General features: G+C 41.0%; 1 protein-coding gene across 1 annotated transcript in view; it reads left to right on the top strand.

The window, feature by feature from the left end:
- The first annotated feature begins 3,116 nt into the window (after window positions 1-3,116).
- cavin2a (caveolae associated protein 2a) overlaps window positions 3,117-20,341 on the top strand; it is a 29,858-nt gene continuing 12,633 nt past the window's right edge. The window contains exon 1 of the mRNA XM_084724261.1: window positions 3,117-3,999. Coding sequence (XP_084580387.1) covers window positions 3,457-3,999 — 543 coding nt within the window. The 5' untranslated portion in view covers window positions 3,117-3,456. The remainder of the gene's footprint in view (window positions 4,000-20,341) is intronic.

The raw sequence follows: 20,341 nt of genomic DNA, 5'->3' as shown, positions 1-20,341 counted from the left end.
AAGCAACCCAAGTCCACCTATTAGTGTCTCTTAAACTCCCTAACTAATGTATCTTGTTTATTTGGTCATTTCAAATACTAAAGTGTATAAAAAGAAAGTCACTGCACCCAGTCAACAAATAGTCTCACACATGACACAATAAAACCCCTTCTTTCCAAAAGATGAAGAGATTGATATTAGTCTTATATCTGTTGGTCAAATATGAGGCTGCCGCCTGCAGCTGATTAGCATAGCTTAGCACAAAAACTGGAAACAGGGGGAAACAGCTAGTCTGGCTACAAATTAAGTAAACCAAATCCACCTCGCAGCTTTTCTCAAACTCCCTCCCTAACATATATTATTTGTTTAGTCATTACAAAAACTCTACTGTAAAATAAGGAAGTCACTTCACCCAGCCAAGATTTATTCTGGTACATGAACCACCTATAAAATCCTCAATGAGTCATTTTTACACTTCTGTTTAAATAAATGAGAGATAACATACTGATGAACAATCTTTATAGGTACTGGTGGGTGGCTGTTATACAGAAAGAGCTTGCTTGACAGAGCTGAGCTAGCTGTTTCTACCTATTAACTAAGGTAAGCTAACGGTGTCCAGGCTGAAGCTTCTTCTGGAAGTCTTATAAAATGTGAAACTATTCCTTTAAAGGTCCAGTGTGATGGATTAATTGACAGAATATGTTAGAAATGGAATCCCTTGTTCATAAGTATGTTTCATCAATGTATAATCATCTGAAAATAAGAATTGTTTGTGTTTTCATTACCTTAGAATGGGCTCTTTATGTGGCGGCTTCCATGGTGGCTGCCATGTTTACAGCACCCCAGAATGGACAAACCAAAAACAAGCCAACTTAGTTTCTCCTACACATTTGGAGGGGGAGGGTGATTACAATCTTGTAAGCTCACCACGAAATGCCACTACATCCTACACACTGGACCTTTAAAGGAATTCTTCAACATTTTGGGAAGCATTTGTTTTCTTACCAAGAGTTAGATGAAGAGATTGATATCACTCTCATATCTGTTGGTCACAGCCAGTTATAGCTTTACACAAGGACTAAAAATAGCTATCCTGGCTGTGTTGGAAGCAAATAAAATCCACCAGTGTCTCTTAATCTCACTAATTAAAGGTAAAATCAGGAGAAATTTTCCAAGCTGTTCATTAAATGCACCTAAAAGATAGTTTCCTGAACATCAATGATGGACAAATATAGATGTTTTGCTTTGGTAAAGCATTCCGAGCAAAGCAAATTTGTGACAACATAAGGAAATACAAGCAGAGGGCAGGGTCTCTGCAGATTCAATGACCACCACACACTCCTAATGGGACATAATTGATGATTGAAAGTGATTATTTTATCATTTATTGAACTATTTATATACATTTTAAGGAAAAAGCCTACCTTATGAAGTGTTAAAAAAAAAAGAAAGAAAACCCCAATGCTGTCATTTTTACAACAGGCTAGTTGTTTCCCCTTGTTTCCAGTCTTTGTGCTAAGCTAAGCTAACTGTGTAGAGGTTGTTGCTCCATTTAATTCTAAGCAAGAAAGAAAATATTCAGGGATTCGTTGATATTTGTTATTATACAAAGCAGGGTTGTATAACAAAATTATGGTTATAGTTTCTCACAAAACACAACCTATATGCAGATGATTAGTTACATTAATAATAATAATAAAACAATACAAATACATACACACGTATGCACCCAGTGTATCTAAATAGCTAAGATGTGAAAGTATTGGTTTATGTCAGCAGATCTGAGGGCAGCAAAACCTGTGAAAATCATTTCAGTGAACACTGAAATAACAACACAATTTAAAAATAAATGTTTTTATTGATGTGGTGTGGATCTGAGGAAGACTGTGGACTCCAATCCATTTTAATGTTGTTGTAAGGTGTGTCTTTCCTGTGTGTGTGCATACGAGTAGCAAGAAAGAAAGATAGAAAGACTAATCTCAGTTTAAGGGTGTGAATACTTTGTATTGATCTTAGATGAGATGGCGGCTGACCAAGCCTGCGCCCTATCAGGCAAAATCCAGTAAAACTCAGGTGTTGTCTTGAATGCTTTCCATAGTTTGTGGCGATAAAACAGATTCTTGTCATAGTTCTGATGCAGCAGGTTTCCTGCGAAGGAATCAATCACACATGCTTCACTCTGTTTAAATGCATCCCAGCTCACTTGTGGCAACACACTGACACATTCCTGTTCAACACTACATGTTTATTTGATTTTAAAGGATGCTAGATTGAAAGAGTGGTTGTGTTGCAGTGAATGAAATATTTACAGTGATGGCGACAAAGAGAAAGATTGAGAGGGGAGGCCGGGGCACAGATGAGCTCATTGTTGAAACAGGGATTTCCACATTTCCATGTCAGTGTGCCCCATGCCATGACACAGAGCTCGAAAACAAGAGGGGGAGAGGAAAGGGGCGCTCATGGGGCACGCAGCGAAACACAGGCTACATACACCAGACTTTGGCACAAGGACAATATGATTTATCTGAGGCCAGAGTGGAAACATTCAGCTCAGTTCCTGAACTGGTTTGGATTGTAGTTTTATTGTTTTGTCGGGGACACACACATCCATGCCCCCCTGGATTACAATACAGTACGGCTGCACAGTTAATCGAAATTTCAGCAAAATCACGATATGGCTTTCTGTAATTTTCAAATCACAAGAGGTGCAATATTTGTTAAAGGCAAAATGTGTCATTTGGTACAGATTCCTGCAAAAAAAATAGATAAAAAAAATCACACCCTAATCATTTAAACATGTTTTTCAATCAAATGGTGTAAAAATTATAATCACCTCTAATATCACAAATCATATCACAGTTTCAATATCAGTCATAATAATTGATATTTTTTTCGTTCAGCCCTACAGTGCAATCCAGTGCAATTTCGTACAATACAAAAACACACACCAGCAAGTGCAGTAAACAAAAGTAGCCTCCACACACACTTTGTATTTTGTGAATGCAGCCAGGCATGCACAAAGTGGAATTGTTGGCAGTCACATGAAAACACACAGTAAGCAAGCACACAAGGAAGGACACACACTCCCTCTCTCTCTCTCTCTCTCTCTCTCTCTCTCTCTCTCTCTCTACCTCACACACACACACACACACACACACACACACACACACACACACGCAGGCTCTACCTCTATTCTGTCAAAAGGGATAGGCCTGCAAGGTTTCCATAGCAACCACGCCCCTCCCTTTTGGCTTGCAGGGGAGGTGTTTTGAAAGTTCACAGCGTGTTTGTGCGTGTGTGTGGACAGAGAAAGGCAGACAGGGGTGTGGGTGCCGAATCAACTCTCAAGAAGTAAAACACTCTGCTTTCAGTCTCCTGCTGGAGCAAGTGACAGCGGCATCAAAGAGTTGGTAGAAGTACTGCTAACTGTTTGTGTTTAGGTGAATTAGCCCTTTAAAGCGGGACCACCTGTGAACCATGGAAGAAGACGCGTCCCAGCGCAGCAGCGTCTCCGGCAGCACGCACACCATCCCGCAGCAGCAGGCCGAGAACGCGGAGCTGCTCATCCCAAGCTTCACCCCGTCCTCAGTCCCGTCCTCCCCGACCCCGACCGGCACCCTGTCCCGGCTGGGCTTCAAGAGCCCCACCAGCCCGACCGCGGCCGCGCCGGGCAGCCCCGTCGACCGCGGCCAGGTGAGCGCCATCACCGTGGTGGCGCTGCTGGACAAGCTGGTCAACATGCTGGAGGCGGTGCAGGAGAACCAGCAGCGGATGGAGCAGCGGCAGGCCGACCTGGAGGGCGCCGTGCGGGTCGTGCAGGGCGACGTGACCCGCCTGTCCAAGACCCACGTCTGCACGTCCAACAGCGTGAGCAAGCTGCTGGAGCGCTCCCGCAAGGTCGGCGACCACCTGAAGGACGTGCGGGAGCGCATGGACAAACAGGCGGTGCAGGTGAAGAAGCTGGAGGCCAACCATGCTCACCTGTTGAAGAGGAACCACTTTAAAGTGCTCATCTTCCAGGTGAGGGAACACGATAAATGAACAAGTAAAGAACCAATAGTACTCAATGTTTCAAACGTTCTTTAGTATTACAGCCAAAATCAATTTTAAAGGGACATTCCACTAATTTAACTCACCGTAACCACTACTCAGTCTATGAAAACAGTATAATCTGAAGAAATAACCCTAGTAATGTCATCAGGGTTATATTAGAGTTGCAGTATTTGTAGTTAGTAGAAGTATAGTACAAACTGAAGGTGTGAGGTTTGAAAAACGTTCGAATTAGAGAGGGGACTTGATCTCAAGTTGCATTATGGGAAATGTAGGGTCCAGTGTTTTCTGAGCTAGGCCTATATTTTCAAAAAGGTTATTTTAAAGGGGAAGTCCACTTATTTAAGATCAGTTCACTCATTATAGGGAGGACGACTTAGCCTACATAAACAGCTGTATAATTCTTAAGAACCAGTTATGTGGTTTGTCTTTATGTGTGAAAAAATAACATGATGTCACTGTGATGTCATCAGGGTTATCTTGGGCTGGGCTTGAAGTGTAGTTAACATTCGTAGGCTACTCATTACAAGCCTGTCTCACACTTTGGGGTTGTGGGGATTCGAAAAAAGTTAGAAAGCAACTTGATAGAAAATTGCATTATGGAAAATGTAGGACTCAGTTTCCAGAGTCTGTCCTATATGTTAAAAAGTAATTTTAAAGGGCACTGCACTGATTTAAGATCACTTTGCTCATTATGTATTACTCAGCCTATGAAAACAGTGCCTGAAAAATAACCCTGGTGATGTCATAGTGATGTCATCAGGGTTATCCTAGGTTGGGCTTGAGACACAATATTTCTAGTTAAAAGAAACCTGTGCTACAAACTGGAGGTGTGGGGTGTGAACAAAGTTAGCATTTAGAAGGCAACTTCAGATCAAGTTGCATTATGGAAAGTGTAGGACCCAATGTTTTCAGAGCTTGGCTCATATTAAAAAAATATACATTTGAAAGGGTCACTGTATAATTATGTGGCTTGCTCTGATGCTTGAAAAAAAAGCCTGGCAATGTCATAGTGATGTCATCAGGGTTATCTCAGGTTGGGCTTGAGACATATTCGTAGTTGGAGTACAATCTGGAGGTGTGGGCTTTAAAAAAATAGCATTCAGGTGGCAACTTGATGTAAAATTGCGTTATGGGAAATGTAGTATTGAGGGTTTTTTTTCTAAGCTTGGCCCATGGAGTTTAAAAGTCAGGATATCTCTGCTTCGACTGTTTCAATTTGACCATTTTTTTATGTTTCTGATGCGAGTCCCTCAACATTATTATGTGCCATACTAAATGGCCAGACTATCCCTTTAAGGTTTAGGCATATTATTTTCATAGGGTAGATTTGCATAATGAATTCCTCATGAGGATATGCTAGAGTGTGTGTGTGTGTGTGTGCGCGTGTGTGTAAGTCACATTTGCATTTGTATTTGACTGCAGTGCTGAGTGTGATTGGATGTGAGCATATTTCTTGTGCGCCTGCTTGGCACAGAAGGGTGGTATGCTGTGGGTTCACAGCACTTCATTAAATTTTCAACACTTAAAACTTGTTGAACAGGACTTAGGCAACTTGTTGATCTCAATTCACTAAAGATGTGTCGAGCTGTTTGCTGTTTTCTGACAGTGCAAACATATTCCAAATGCACTCCTGCTAATAGAAGTGACACTGTACAAAGTGCTGACTATGACCAAGTTTCTCTGTAAGTTAAGATCTTAACAATCTTGATACACATGCAAATAAGACTTTTTTTTCCTCTTATGCCCTATGTGCATTCGTGTGTGTGTGTGTGTGTGTTTGAGAGAGAGAGAGAGAGAGAGAGAGAGAGAGAGAGAGAGAGAGAGAGAGAGAGAGAGAGAGAAGAAGAAGGGTGTGTCTGGGAATGGAGCTACAGAGGATAATAGAGGAGGGCTCAGACACTGACTTTGACTAGATCTGTTTACACCCCACAGTCATAATTCAGACAGACAGATGGGTTTCAACTGCCGCACCACACCTGTAAGGCTAAAACTCTATACTGGCTCTGAAAAAGTGATAAACTTCCCAATATCCTCAGGAAATTACGAATGGAAAGTATGAGAAATATCCTTACATAACCCACCTCTCAGTGATCTTAAGGCATAAAAATAGTTTAAATTTATTCCATTTACACAGCAGGTAAAAGACAGACCTTAAAGGGATGGTGAGGATTATTTGAAGTATGAGGTACTTCGATCGATAGTCAGTGTAATACCAAAAGTAGGTGGCGGTTGGCATGCCTCCAGTTTGTTGAAGAAGCAGGAGTACTGCTGTGGACAGGATCAGCAGCAAAACATTTCAGCCACCTAAAAAAAGCAATATCAGTTTAGTGTCAGACAGCCTTTTTTGATGTATAAACTAAATATCGCTCGCTCTAAAGCAACCAGACTTCATTGGCGAAATCAGCGATTTTACCTTGCAAAATACGGGAGTTGCTGGTCTGCTTCTGCCTCGATATGTTAGTTCACATTCACCAAAGTCACATGATAACACAAACAACCTAATACAGCAAAGCAGCATAGTTCAGTCACCCTAAAATTGCTGTTTTTGCAAAGGGAGTCTGGTGGAGCGCGAGAACAATGTTTTCCTTATATAACTGTTCTTTCCAGTTGGAAAAGACTGTCTGATGGCAAGGTAAAGCAATGAAAGTATCCAAAACATCTAAACTGAGAGCCTGTCGACTGCCATCTACTGTAAGAAATACATGTAATGGATAAGTTACTTGTACAACCCCACTTAAAAAATCTGAACTAACCCTTTAAAAATCTGGAGTCTTGATAGGCAGATAAAAGCTGAGTTTATTTTTCATGCGGTTGCCATGCAAGATAAAAGCCACTCCATATTTGACGGATGCATTTCCACTCAGCCAAAGAGCATGTTCTTGGCATGATTTCTGAATATGGTGCGTGCATGAATAAGTGCATGGGTCTTTTTTTAAAGTGTGTGTGTGTGTGTGTGAGTGAGTCTGAGCGTGTGCGTACAAGTGAGTGCCCAGGCAGCGAAAGGGGGGGGCCATTGTTGACACAGCCAGAGCCACTGAGAGCTCTTAACCGTCGTTGTTATCTGGTTTCCCAGGTACTGAGGCTCTGTTGTTCAAATGCAACAGGTGCCAAGACCTTACCCTGTAAAAGGTGGCTCTGTGTGCGTGTGGGCGAGGCACTGCGGATCGATTTGACTGAACCCCCGGTCAGTTTTTGTTTGCTAGAAGGGAGTGTCCTCCTGCTTCAGAGATAGTGAGAGCGGTCACTGTGGTTTGCTTCCTTTTGGATTTTTCATGTTATGTTTTCCTGCAAATATCTCCCTTCTATACATCATGTGAATGTGAAAGTTTTGAACTTCATCTTTAAAGGGATAGTTCGGATTATTTGAAGAGGGATTGTCTGAAGTACTTATCCATTCAGTATATTACCTACAGTAGATTCTGGTTGACAACCCCAGTTTGTAGAAGCAGAGAGGGGCACCAGCACGGAAGCTAAGATTTACTGCTGTGGACAGGATCAGCAGCAAAACGTATTTTAGACACATCTGAAAAAAATAACTTACCAGTTTAAAGGGGCTCCAAAATCAAAAATGATGGGTTTGGTGTGACTTCCAGAGTTTTGGAGACACCAGCCGTCTTTTCTCCAATATAATGGGACAAACATAATGGCACTTAGCTTGTGGTGCTCAAAACATCAAAGAAATTCATGTGAAATATTCAAAACAAACAATTTTTACGGTCGATATCTCCAAAACTCTGAAAGTCACACCAAAATAATCTGGATGGATAAACAGCACTACAGGCCAGAGGAAAAAAAACATTCCTGATTTTGTGGTGAATTGTCCCTTTAAGTGTATGATTATATTTAGAATATTTCCATTGCATTACTTTGCTGTCAGACAGCCCTTCCTGACAGTTAATCGCTGTTCTATAAGCCAAAGATCGCTCTCTTGCTCAACCAGACTCCATTGATGAAATCAGTCATTTTACCTCACAGAACACAGGAGCTGCTAGTCTATCACTGCTTTTATCTGTTAGTTTTTTGCGTAATTGTGTGGCTTCAGTGAATCTGAAATAACCTTTTAAGACACCAAAGTCACCCAATATGACAAACAAATTAACTGATCAAGGCAGTGGTAGTCCAGTAAGTCCTGTGTTCTGTGAGGTAAAATTGCTGATTTTGCCAATGGAGTCTGGTTGAGCATGATAGAGAGTCATATTTGGCTTATATAGCAGTTTCCCTTTGGAAAAGGCTGTCTGACAGCAGGGTAAAGAGGTGAAAACCTCTTCACTTAAAGGTAGGATTTGTCCAAGCTGTTCGTGAACACCAGGATGTCAAATACTAACTTTTTTATGTTGGGAACGTGTCCCATGCACAGCAAAATAATGAGAAATACAGGCAGAGGGCAGCGTCTCTGCAGATACAACCACCACCGCACATTTCTTTCTTGTGCGTTATGCCTTTTTACTGATATTGATTTTTTTAGGTGGCTATAATATGTTTTCCTGCTGACCCTGTCCACAGCAGTACAATGCTTACCTTCCATGCAGATTTGCCTGAGGGAGATCAAAACATGATCTGCCACACCCACACGGTCTTAAGAAATGTTCAAATCAGCGAAATGACCTGTTTTTTTAAGCAGGTTTTATGTTAGACATGAACATGTATTTGTACAGTTTTTTGTGGATGCTTAATGTGACACTCAACTGTGATATCATGTATGAATTTTGACTATTTCATGACAGATTTCCAGAGGCGAGTGCATACTTTAAAGTTAACTTCATGATTGTTGCTCATAGGCTCCAGTCCAAAGCGCCGATCTGTCTTCTGTTCTGTTTAGATTTTTTCCTCTAACTCTCAGTAAAACTAAGTGCAGAGCATTTGTAGGTGTGTGAAGTGAAGTAGGACTGGGTGTGGCCTCGAGGGCGTGTGTGTACAGCATGTGTGTGCGTGCAGCCTGTCTATTGGAGGTTATGCTGATGTGTTGGGTCAGGTGTATGCAGTTACAGAGCTGGTAAATGAGACTTTGCGTGCCTGAGGCGAGCGGGAAATAAAAGAACTAAGTGTAGCCCTTGTTCCCTTTCCTCCCTGAGTCTGTGTTCACTCTTCTGGATCCATCACTTTCTGCTTCACTTCATCTCTTTTTTGCCTCCAGGATTGTGACTTTTTTCTTTATTTTCACCATCTGGTTGTGTGCTCTTTTTTGATATCTTGTGGTTTATCATTAAAGGGACAGTTCTACTTAAAATCAAAAATGCATATTTTTCCCTTTGCCTGTAGTGCTGTTTAACCGCCTAGATAATTTTGGTGTTAGTGGCAGCGTTTTGGAGCTATCAGCTGTAGAGATGTTTGCCTTTTCTCCAATATAATGGAAAAAGATTGGCATTTGGCTTGAGGTGCTCAAAACACCCAAAAATATTTTGATGGCCCACTTTCGCAAGATAATCCTCAAACCTTGTTGTGAGCAGTTTCATGTAGGAACTACTTTCTTTCTTCAGTAGAATCTACACCACCAGCACGACAGATCATTTGTTACAATCTGGGGAGTCATTCTTAAAAACTGTTTGGAAAAGGGCAAGCACTTTCAAAAGCCCATTTGGCAGGTGATTGGATGAACCATCTGTCTATCACATCTAACACAGGCTAACGTCAACCAATTAGATCAAACTCTTGCAGAAAGTAGGTTGGGAGAAGAGCGAAAATTTCTTTTCTATCAAATTCAATGTCGTCTTTTGTTCTTCTATAAATGAAGAAATACTCTCCAGTTCTGATGTAACTGATGCTATCAAAGTATCTACGCTAACCTCTTAAGGCGTTGCCATTGTTTGCTCGGGCCGAGTCACTTCCATTGACCCTGTCGTAGTTGTCCCTCCTAGGATGCTAATTGGCTGCACCACTTTTGGTGTGGACACAAACAGATAACTTGAAGCCTGGCTAGATGGATTCTCACTTGATCTTGCAAATCCAGCTGCCTCACAAGGTAAAGGAACTATCTAATCTATATGAAGAATCTTGAGTAACCAGGTTATGATTTCTGGAAAGAAACGCTGGTGTTGAATTTTACATAATGTATTTTTTTGGCGCCTTGAGCACCACAAACCGAATGCCATCTAGTTCCATTATGTTAGATGGGTAAACAATCTAGATGGGTAAATGGATGGCGCTACAGGAAAGAGGAAACAGTATTTTTGATTTTAGGGTAAACTGTCCCTTTAAATGTCGAGCCATTCCCCACTTCTCTCATTGCTCTCTCCCGCTTTTTCTTTATCTTTTAAACAAATTTCAGCTTGACCACTTTATTTTCTCTCTAGCCAAACCACCTGTCCTGATTCCCTGACACTACATGAAAGCACATGCTGCGCGCCTCACGCCACTCTTTGATAAAGCACTTTCGCAGCACGCCCCAGAGCCAAACTCCTCTATACCAGCCCTGTAGCTACTGGCTGAGGGGCCATCCTCCTCCTCCTCCTCCTCCTCCTCCTCCTCCCCCCCAGCCCCGCCTGACAAAACTGATCCAGAACACTCATCACCCTGTACGTGCCAGCTGAGGTGGAAACGCAGAGGGCTTCTGGGTAAACGCCCTCTGTGGCCTATACCAGCTCCAGGCTTTGGCCACTGTTGGTCAGAAATGACAGCACTGTGTGCCGCTCCGCTGCGTTCCTGTGCATTACAAGGACTAATGAGGACTTAATTACTGCTGCTTGGCCCTTGTTTGTTTGTTTTTGCGCACCAGTGCGTTTCCTGTCTCCACATGGCCCTCCACTCTCTGGGCCTTTTCTCTCGTACACACACACACTGACACACACACTTCCCAGAGATCTGAGAGTCCAGGGTATAGAAACTCTTTTGGTAATTACTTATTGTGTTGGATTGCAAATAACAGATATTTTCTGTTTCTATTATTTGTCACAGGTGAATTTGGAAGCTCATTACCTGAGTGTTTAAATATCAACAGTCACCCTGGAGATCTTCTAACTTATCTTATTTGCACCACAGCGGCATGCTACATGAAATACGGTGTGTATTTGGAATTCTGTTTCCTGCGACAGACGTCATTTATTTCAGAGTAGATCTTAATCTCCCCGTCTGTGTTTATTTCACAGCGGAATTTCATCACAACAAACAAGTCAGCCACCACAATAGCAAATTGAATTTGAACACCATGAGAATTTGTTCTCTCCTTGCGCACATGAGGGCCCTGACTCAGAGTTGTGCGAGATACTTAGCGGTGAGAAAGGAGCTGTGTGTGTGTGTGTGGCTCTCCTGGCGGGATGGGATGGGAAGAGGATGTTTGGTGATTGTCTGTGTTTTTGGGTTCCCTAATCACACAGTAGCAGGGAGTGACGATGGTCAGAGCACTCACACACTATCAAGAATGCTCATATCACATTGCAGGGAAAGAGAAACATGCTCCCCAGCCAAACTAAACACCATGACTGCAACAAGTGTTGTGCTGCAGGCAGTGCTGGGTGCAGTACAAAAAATCTCTGCACAAGTAAAAGTACAATTACACCCATAAAAAATTACTCAAGCAAAGTGAAAATTACCATTTGAGAAACCTACACAAGTAAAAGTAAAAAAGTACCTGGTTGAAAAACTACTCAAAGAACAAGTTACTTTCCATTTTAATATTTTTTGGGGTGTATCGCAATTATGAATGTGATATTGAAGTTTGACTTTGAAGTTAGCTTAACTGCTTTAGAAAGCACACCAATTTAAAGCCCAACAGATCACTCGCTACAAGAAAAGTTAATGTCAATAACATCAGAAATTAAAGTTAGTACAAGGAGTTTTTAGCTGCTTATGAATCAGTCTCGATTTACTACTGATGCCTTCATATGACCATCATAAGCAAACTAGACCATCAGCAAGAAGATTGGCTATTTCTGTAGTTATTCTAAGTGGCTGCCACTAGGTCAGATTCTTCTTGAAATCAGATGAGAGGAGCCTGTGTTTACATTTTTCAAGGCAAAGTTACAGTGAGTAGCCAGTTAAAAGCAAGCAGGAGATTTTTACTGGGATAATTAAATTTTTAACGTTGTATTTTGTTGTTATTATGGTGGAAACACTACCGCTTTTGTCCAGAGCGGCCTCTAAAATCAATACAATATTATAGTTCCTATAGTTCCTCCAAGCTCTAAAGTTACTAAAATTTGGCATGGCTAAGGTTAGCTAGTTAACTACATTTTCACCTACAGTTAGTACAACTTACTTCAGTGTTTTGAAAGTGGAGATCTCAGTGTTTTTCAAGAGGCATAGCAAGCACTTCATAATAGAACTGTTGTCTTTTTAAATTTTTGGTATAAACTGTGGCTAGAAGTGGCCAGGGATTGTTGCCAGAAGCTGCTTTTTGTTCTGGGTGTTGCTTCACCATCATTGCATAGAGGTCAAAAACACAGGTGGTGCTTATTTTTCTGTCAGGTAGCGGCAGTTTGTCGAGGTGTGTCTTGTACATAGGGTTGAGTACTGAAATCCGGTGTCATATTAGCACTGGTTCATTTCTGAGTAGGGCTGCATGCACTACAGTTAGTGGAAATGATCGCTTTTGTGTTACAGTTTTCATGTTTACCTTTTCTTTCATCTGGAGAACAAGATTTTTAAGCCAGGTCATCTATGGAGCACTACAGAACCACATTATAATACTGTTTTCTCATACATGTTCATCTAAAAAAAAAAAGAAAATTGGGATTTGGTTTGGCGATCTGGATATTTTTGTTTGCCATATTGATTTTATTGCAATTGTGATTAATTGTGCAGCCCTTTTCCTAAGCAGTATGTACCAGACTGAATCACAACGCAGGTTATTTTACTGTTGATTGAAATAGTTGCCCCCGGTGTAGACATTACAGACGCATCATCAAATGAGCTGAGATAACTTTACAGCAACACTAACTCTGAATGGCTCTGGCAGCTTGTAGCCTTCTGTTAGCTAATGGCTACTGTCAACACAGTTAAAATGCACAACTAAACAGTTTAAAGTGTGTCTGCATGTCGCTCGAAAGGATTCCAACAGCAGATGAATTGTCCATGAAATGTTTAAAACACAATTTCGTGCAAAGTGGGGAAGCATCTGGCGATGGACAGGATACACCTGAAACAGAGAGTACACCGTGCTGGTGTGACCCCACGCCAAACACATCAGCCTGCAGTGTGTGGGGAGCAGAGATATGAAACACTAAATGTGACAAGTCATGATGACTTGACGTGATGAGCAGACCACTGATGATGAGTTTGTAGACTACCAAGAATACTGACTCAACATTTTTTGCTGTTATTAGTACAGTAACTTAGTGTTGAATTACTGTGGTTGGATGGTTTTATTTATTGATTTATTTATTTATGTAAATGTAGGCATTTTAACAGTACTATATTATGAAGTCCAAATTCGCCTTAGCAGCCAAAAAGCAGTTCTTTAATGTAATTGATCATCATTTTGTGCTTCTTTTTTTAAAGCGTTGGTTCAAGCACTCTTTAGGCACCAGTGCTGTTATAGAAGTATTGTTGTAGCACCAGTATCATAAAAAATCTAAATGATTTCCAACCCTACTTGTGCGCTCTCCCCGTACACTCACTCCCCAAATTTAGAGCAGACTAGTTGTAACAGTATAGGTATAAATGCCAAATGTTGCAGAGTAGAAATCAGATTACTGGCTCAAAAATTCATCTGGGTAAAGAGTAGAAGTAGAGGTTTATAAAAAGGAACATGGAAACCCATCCTGGCTGCAGAAGTTCTTGTATCCTTGATTTTGTTGTTTCTAATTATCAAGTTCTACATGTATTTAAGTTCAAATGAATCACTGACTTTCAAGATTGAGAAGCTTTTCAGTCTCTCAACACATCCTGGCTCATTCAGTCCAAAAGTTGCTTACAGAGGCTTCAAGGCTTTGAGTGATTGGCTTAACTTCAGTCACTGTCATTTTGTTTGCTTTGCTGCCAATCGTCATTGTGCTTTTGTGCAGCAACACTTGACCGAAGGTTGCGACTTAATCTCAGCTTTCAGCAGCAGGAACTAAATGTTGTTTTTCCACACTCCGTTCACGCTCTAAGATGGAGGACAAACTGGTAATTCCCGGCCTCGCCCCAGGCTCTTACCTTTAGTTTAATGACACAAAGCTCAATACTCTGGAGTTGAACGAAGCTAAATAATGGTCTAATAAATAAGTAGTGTTCTGCTGTGTCAGATCCATTTGGGTCTCATCTGGTGCATACAAATCAAATGAGACACAACTGGAGCTTTACTACAAGAGAAACCCTGAAGAGGCAAAATCAAAGAAAGAACAAGCTCAGTAGTTGAGTTAAACTAGAATATAGAACACTTATTAAAGTAGCCTCGTCCCAAACAATATGCTCAGGGGTAATTAGATATTTGAGTGTAATTATAGAGCACATATTGCGTGAGTGCAGCACAGAGTCTTCCATTGTAAAATCATATCCATCTCCACAGGTTGGAGCAGGCCGCTGGCTGTAGGCTACAGCTGGGATTTGTTGTGTGCGTCCCTCGACCGGGTGATATATTGCACCGGTTTATAGCCCAAAGCAGCGCTAGCTGTTTGAGTGCATTCAAACCTGCTGGGTCCACATATTACTGCATTTTGACCCATTTAAAGCAAAAAATGTAGTTAAGTGAAACTGACAGACGAAGACGATCCACAAACCTTGAAGTCCCACACCCACAGTTGCATTAAAAACATTATGTGACAAAGTATTTGTCATTTATAACCAGCTAGGCTGTGTTATGTGATTACTTTTTCACAGCAGCAGCAAGCATTATATGGGATTAAAATTTCAAATGTACACATTACTTTGGCTCGTTTGCTGTCAGGAGTTAATGTCATTTCTGTGTCTGTTTTAAATTGAGGGACTGGAGCTGCAACGATTAATCGATCATTATTCAACCATTAAAAGAATTTCCAACTATTCTGATAATCGTTTGAGTAAATTTTCAAAGAAAAAAAAGTCAAACATTTCTGATTTCAGCCTCTTAAATGTGAAAAATTTCTTTGCTCCTCTCTGACAGTAAACTGAATATTTTTGTGCTGTGAGTAAAACGAGACATTTGAAGACGTCATCTTAGGCTTTGGGAAACAATGATTGACATTTTTCATCATTTTCTGACGTATTAGCTTTGCACAGGGGCTGGAGATGTGTATTCAGCCGCCCCGTGAGGTAAATTGTAAATGGTGGCTCACTGGAATGGCTTATTACAACACTTCCACCTATGACACATCTTCTGTAAAAAGGCCCTTTATGCTTGGTTCAGATTTTATTTAATGCTTCGTAGACCACATATAAAAACATAGAGTTTAAAGAGAATACTGCAGTTTAAAAATTAGTCAGAGATATGGCAGTTAGATATCTTCCATGAATCATTTGGCCCCACCAGTGTCTACCCCACACAAGAAGTGACTTTTCTACATTTTGTCCTGAGCGTCCTCCAGGTTGTGAATGAGAAGGAGTGCTGATGGATATAAGACTGTGAAGAGTAAAACTGGTCTCAGTGATAATAGTCTGCGCAGCCTTTAAGGCACGCTCTCTAAATGAACAATGAGGTTGTTTACAGCATGGCTTCTCGCTTTGTTATCATTCTTATTTTCCCTTTGGGGTTCATTCCTCAGATAATCCTCTGGGTTTTTAGAAAACTGAAAATAAGGAGCAGAGGACAGCGAATGCAGGGAGATAAATGTAGAGAGAAGAACAACTGGCAGAAGGAAAAAGACAAATTGACAAATGTGCTCTGTATTTGTCAACTAATGAGAATTCCATAAGAGTTAGTTTGGATAAGAGATTATGCCGAAGTTTGCTTACTGTATTGGCGAAAGACATGCATGCATGTGGATGAGGAGGCTTTTACCTTAATTGCTTGCTCCTCTGCCTGATGTCACATTCAGGTTTGACAAGTCTGCTCACCTGTTTCAGTGTCTGACACGAAGGCAGTGTTGCAACTGCAGATTCCTGGTGTGAACGTCTAGTTTTAACAGCTACAACAACACAGAAAAGTGATGATGATGTTACAAAATCTGAGCACATGACATGACATGCTAGCTCAATACAAACGTCGTCGTTTCAATTTTGTACTTTTACGACCCTGATTCCAAACAAAGCGCAATTAAAAACAGAATGCAATCATTTTTTGGACTTGTATTCAACTGAACACAGTACAAAGACAAGATATTTAATGTTCAAACTGATTAACTTTATGTTTTTTTGTAAATATACACTCATTCTGAATTAGATGCCTGCAACATGTTCCAAAGAAGTTGGGACAGGAGCGTCAAAAGACTGGGAAGGTTGTGGAATGCTCAAAAAAAACACCTGTTTGGAACATTTCACAGGTAAACCGGTTATTTCATAACAGATGAGAGTATTATGATGGGGTATGAAAGAGCTGTTTTCAAAAGCATGGATGGGGTGAGGTTCACCAGTCCAGCAGTTTAAGAACAAAGTTTGTTGACACACAATTGCAGTGAATTTAGGGATTTCACCATCTTCAATCCATAATATCGTTGAAAGATTCAGAGAACCAGCAGAAATCTCTGCATGTAAGAGGCAAGGACAAAAAGCAACAGTGAATGGCTTTAACCTTTGACTCCTCAGGTGGCACTGTATTAAAAACTTTGGTTCATCGCTGCATCTACAAATGAAAGTTGAACGTCAACAATGCAAAACAAAAGCCATATATCAGCAACATTTAAAAACGCTGCAGACGTCTCTGGGCCTGAGCTCATCTGACAAAAAGTGGAAAAGTGTGCTGTGGTCTGAAAATGCCATAATTCAGATTGTTCTAGAAATCATGGACGTTGTGTCCTCCAGGCTAAAGAGGAAAAGGACCATCCAGACTGTAACCAGCGCTAATTTCAAATCTCAGTATCTTTTATGGTAGTGGGGGTGTGTTAGTGCCCATGGCATCATGGGTAACTCTCATATCTACCTTTAAAAACAGTTAGCGTCTTCAGTATCAAATGCCCCTGACCCAACTTTTTTTGGAACATGTTGCCGGCACCAAAACTCAGAATTAGTCACTACTTACGAAAAACAAAAAAAAAGTTTATCGGTTTGAACATTAACTGTCTTGTTTTTGTGCTGCATCCAACAGAAAAGCATTAGCGAATCATTCATCAAGTGTCCCAACTCTTTTGGAATTGGGGCTGTGTTTGCCATGAACTAAAAGTTGATACAAAATGATTACCTGAACTGAAGTTTCAGAAAGCAGTATTGCCGATACCGAAAACACACAGAGCTGTCTGTACAGCTGGTAGCTTTTAACACAGCCTAGCCTCCCTGCATACCCCATGATGCACTGCACTTCTTGGTCTCCGGAACTGCCAAGAGCACATATTTAGCATGTTTTTCATTATAGCACAGGTATTCGTGAGGTAATGACAGTAAGCTATTTTGCATACTTGCACTCAAATGCTCTTTTCCACTCAAACTCTCTTTTTTCTTTTAAGCTCTTTCATTTCCATGTCACACTCGTGCAGCACGACATGTTAGATGCAGCATGTGACTCATCAAAAGGATGCAGTTATCTAAGTGGTTAAGAAAACCAGAGTTTTGGCGCTGGTATTCTTCCAAGGAAGCTCAAGGTGCTATTATACACCAAGACAGAAAACCAACTATCTTCTTTTGACTCCTCCTCTCACCTCACGTAATTTCATGTGTCACTGGACTTCATGACTCCATCTACGTTCCTGCTCCTTCTCGACTTTTCAAACCCCAGCGTCCATCCAGTCCACTTGCCAAGGCCACAACGTCCATGGCAGGAAAAGGGGAGAAAAACAATAGCCACTGTGGTTCTCAGTGTTCTTATTTCTCTGCTCTTAAATAAGAAAATACAGCACGTCTAGAGATAACATGATGGCTTTCTCTACGGACACCCGTGCCCTCTGACCTGCATACACTGTAAACACTGTCACAATTGGTGGTAGCCTTATCAAAAATGCTCATGGTATCTCTGCACAGCCCTTATCAAACAATGGTTGTGATAGGCACAGTTTGGGGATTGTGCTGCAGAAATGTGTAAAGGGGGACCTTGGGAGATTTGAACAAAAGGGCTAACAGAGATTAATAGAGAGGGAAAAAAACTGGAGCAACAAGAAGTGGAATGTGTTGTGGTGACACAGCTGAAGACATTCATCATACATGCAGAGGGGACCGTGCAAGACCAACAGGGAAAGTGCGGGTTTGGCGATTCCCAAAGTGTGGGCTGTGGCCCACTGATGGGCCTCGAGGTCGGCCTTGAGAGGTCATGATGAAAAAATAAAGCGCAAGTTTGAAATTACCACAAGAAAATAGTCAGAACTAATAAAACAAAACCATTTTTGAGTACAATTATTATTCTTCATTTATCTGACCTGGTGTTACAGGTGTTACACCGTATTTATTGACCACACTGTAAAAGGTGTATTTTAGTAGTTGAAGAAAGGTCCCATTCGGGTTTCTGCTTACGTCTATTTTTGTGGATTATAACAACTTTAAATTGCATCCCGTACACTTAACCTGCTATTCTTATTTCAGTAATGGTGTGTCAGTTTGATTTCTCCTAGTATAGCTTGTCTAATGTCATGACATCCACGTCTTTTCAAGATTTTTCCTCCTGCAGCTGGGCCGCTATTTTCTCATGGATTAAGTTTTCAAAAACTCACTCAACCAAACCAGCTGTTGTTAAGTCAGGCTAACATTAGCAATTAACAAACTGAATAAGACACTAAGGTGACTATTAAAAATGCTTTTCCTGAAATCATTCTATTAGGGTGTTAAGGAGGAGTATTTTACTTTTGGGCAAAGCAAGAAATTTAGTTCGAGAATTTGAAACTCTTAAGTTGGCCTTGAATTTAGGTTGCATTAAATCGGATTATTAAGTACATCTGACTTGATGCAGTTGTGTTCATCTTACTTGGTAACTTGATTTGGAAAAAAATGAATTCATTTGTGTGTAATCAGTTGAAGTAATTTTTTTTAAGTTGGTCCAGCAATTCTCTATTTTTCCAGTGTGGTCATGTTAACACCAGGATGTATTTTGTATCTCGTCACTGGTACAATCAGTCTCATGTAGATCAGAGTTTGGATTACAGGTTTGGGTGTGCTGCAGATTTTCAGTTTTTAAATTTGGCCGTGGCATTCTTAAGTTTGGGAATGGCTGATGTCAAGGAAGTGTGGCAAGTGACAAGGAGCGCAATGGTCCAGTCATCCATGGGATTATTATAATGAATACCACGCTGCATATGAAATTAATTATGAGCATGTATAGCAGAATATGAAACCTGTCATCATCCCAGCCACACAGGCTGCCATCCTGTGAATTATGGGTTGAGTAAAGAGACGAACAGTCCAACATCATCATTTATGTCAGCAGAAATAATCGGCGCCTCTCCGGATCGCCACAATCTTCATTCTACCAGCCCATCAGCATGACATCACGCCTGAATTGGTAATTGTGTGGTGTGATTACGCAAGTCTGTGAGGCCAGTAAACATGCCGTGTTTTCTTTTGGTGAGGCCGATATGGGAGGGGCGTGGACTGGAAAGAATGCCCTAACTTGTTATGCAAAGATTCATGGGTATTAGACCAGGAGGCATGATTGAAAATTGGCATGAGGTCGCTGATGAGATATTTATGATACTTGCAAACATGTTTGTCACAATTTGAGCATGCATGGTATGGTGTTGGCCTGACTTTTAGTTGTAGAACCTTTGTATGCACATCCATCAGTGTGAGGCAGAGTACAGTACACAGACTGAGAGTTTATCATGTTACCCTGTCCCATGACGAATAGCACGATTCCATTTCCTTTCCTTCCTTTCCTCCCTACTTCCTCTGTCCACAGATCGCTCTTCCCGCACATTGGGATAGAGGTGGAGGGGCATGATGTTATGCAACAAGCTAGGAAAAGTTGAACTGTAAAAGACCTTGCTGCACTGTAATGGGAAGGATGCAATCAAAACATATGCAGATGAAGGCACATTTGCACAATGGATGAGGCTGTGTGTGTTCGAGTGTGTGAGAGGCTGCAGGGACTAAAGGACGTGTTTTGTTTGAGCATCTTGAATGAAGGTGGGTTGTATTACAGATGAAGTGGATAGGCAAATTTAGAGAGTAAAGGGAGGGTGGGAGAAAATTAAGAGAAGAAAAAAGGGGAATATTCAGGACCAGAGATTTATCTTTAGTCCTTTGTTTGAAATGTGCATGACAAAAAAAAAACATTCTTGAAGTAGCATTCAGTTTGCCTGTCATTTCCTCTCTTTAAACAAAGCCTCCTGTCACTCTCAGTCTGTAACAAAGTAATTGCTGGAGATTGACAATAGCAAATGTGTGCACACATGCATTTGTGTGT

Source organism: Lutjanus erythropterus, chromosome 8, assembly GCF_056507025.1.
Source record: "Lutjanus erythropterus isolate fLutEry1 chromosome 8, fLutEry1.hap2, whole genome shotgun sequence".
Classification (NCBI taxonomy): Eukaryota; Metazoa; Chordata; class Actinopteri; order Lutjaniformes; family Lutjanidae; genus Lutjanus; species Lutjanus erythropterus.
Note: the sequence above shows the minus strand (reverse complement) of the source record. Positions and strands in the feature narration are given on the sequence as shown.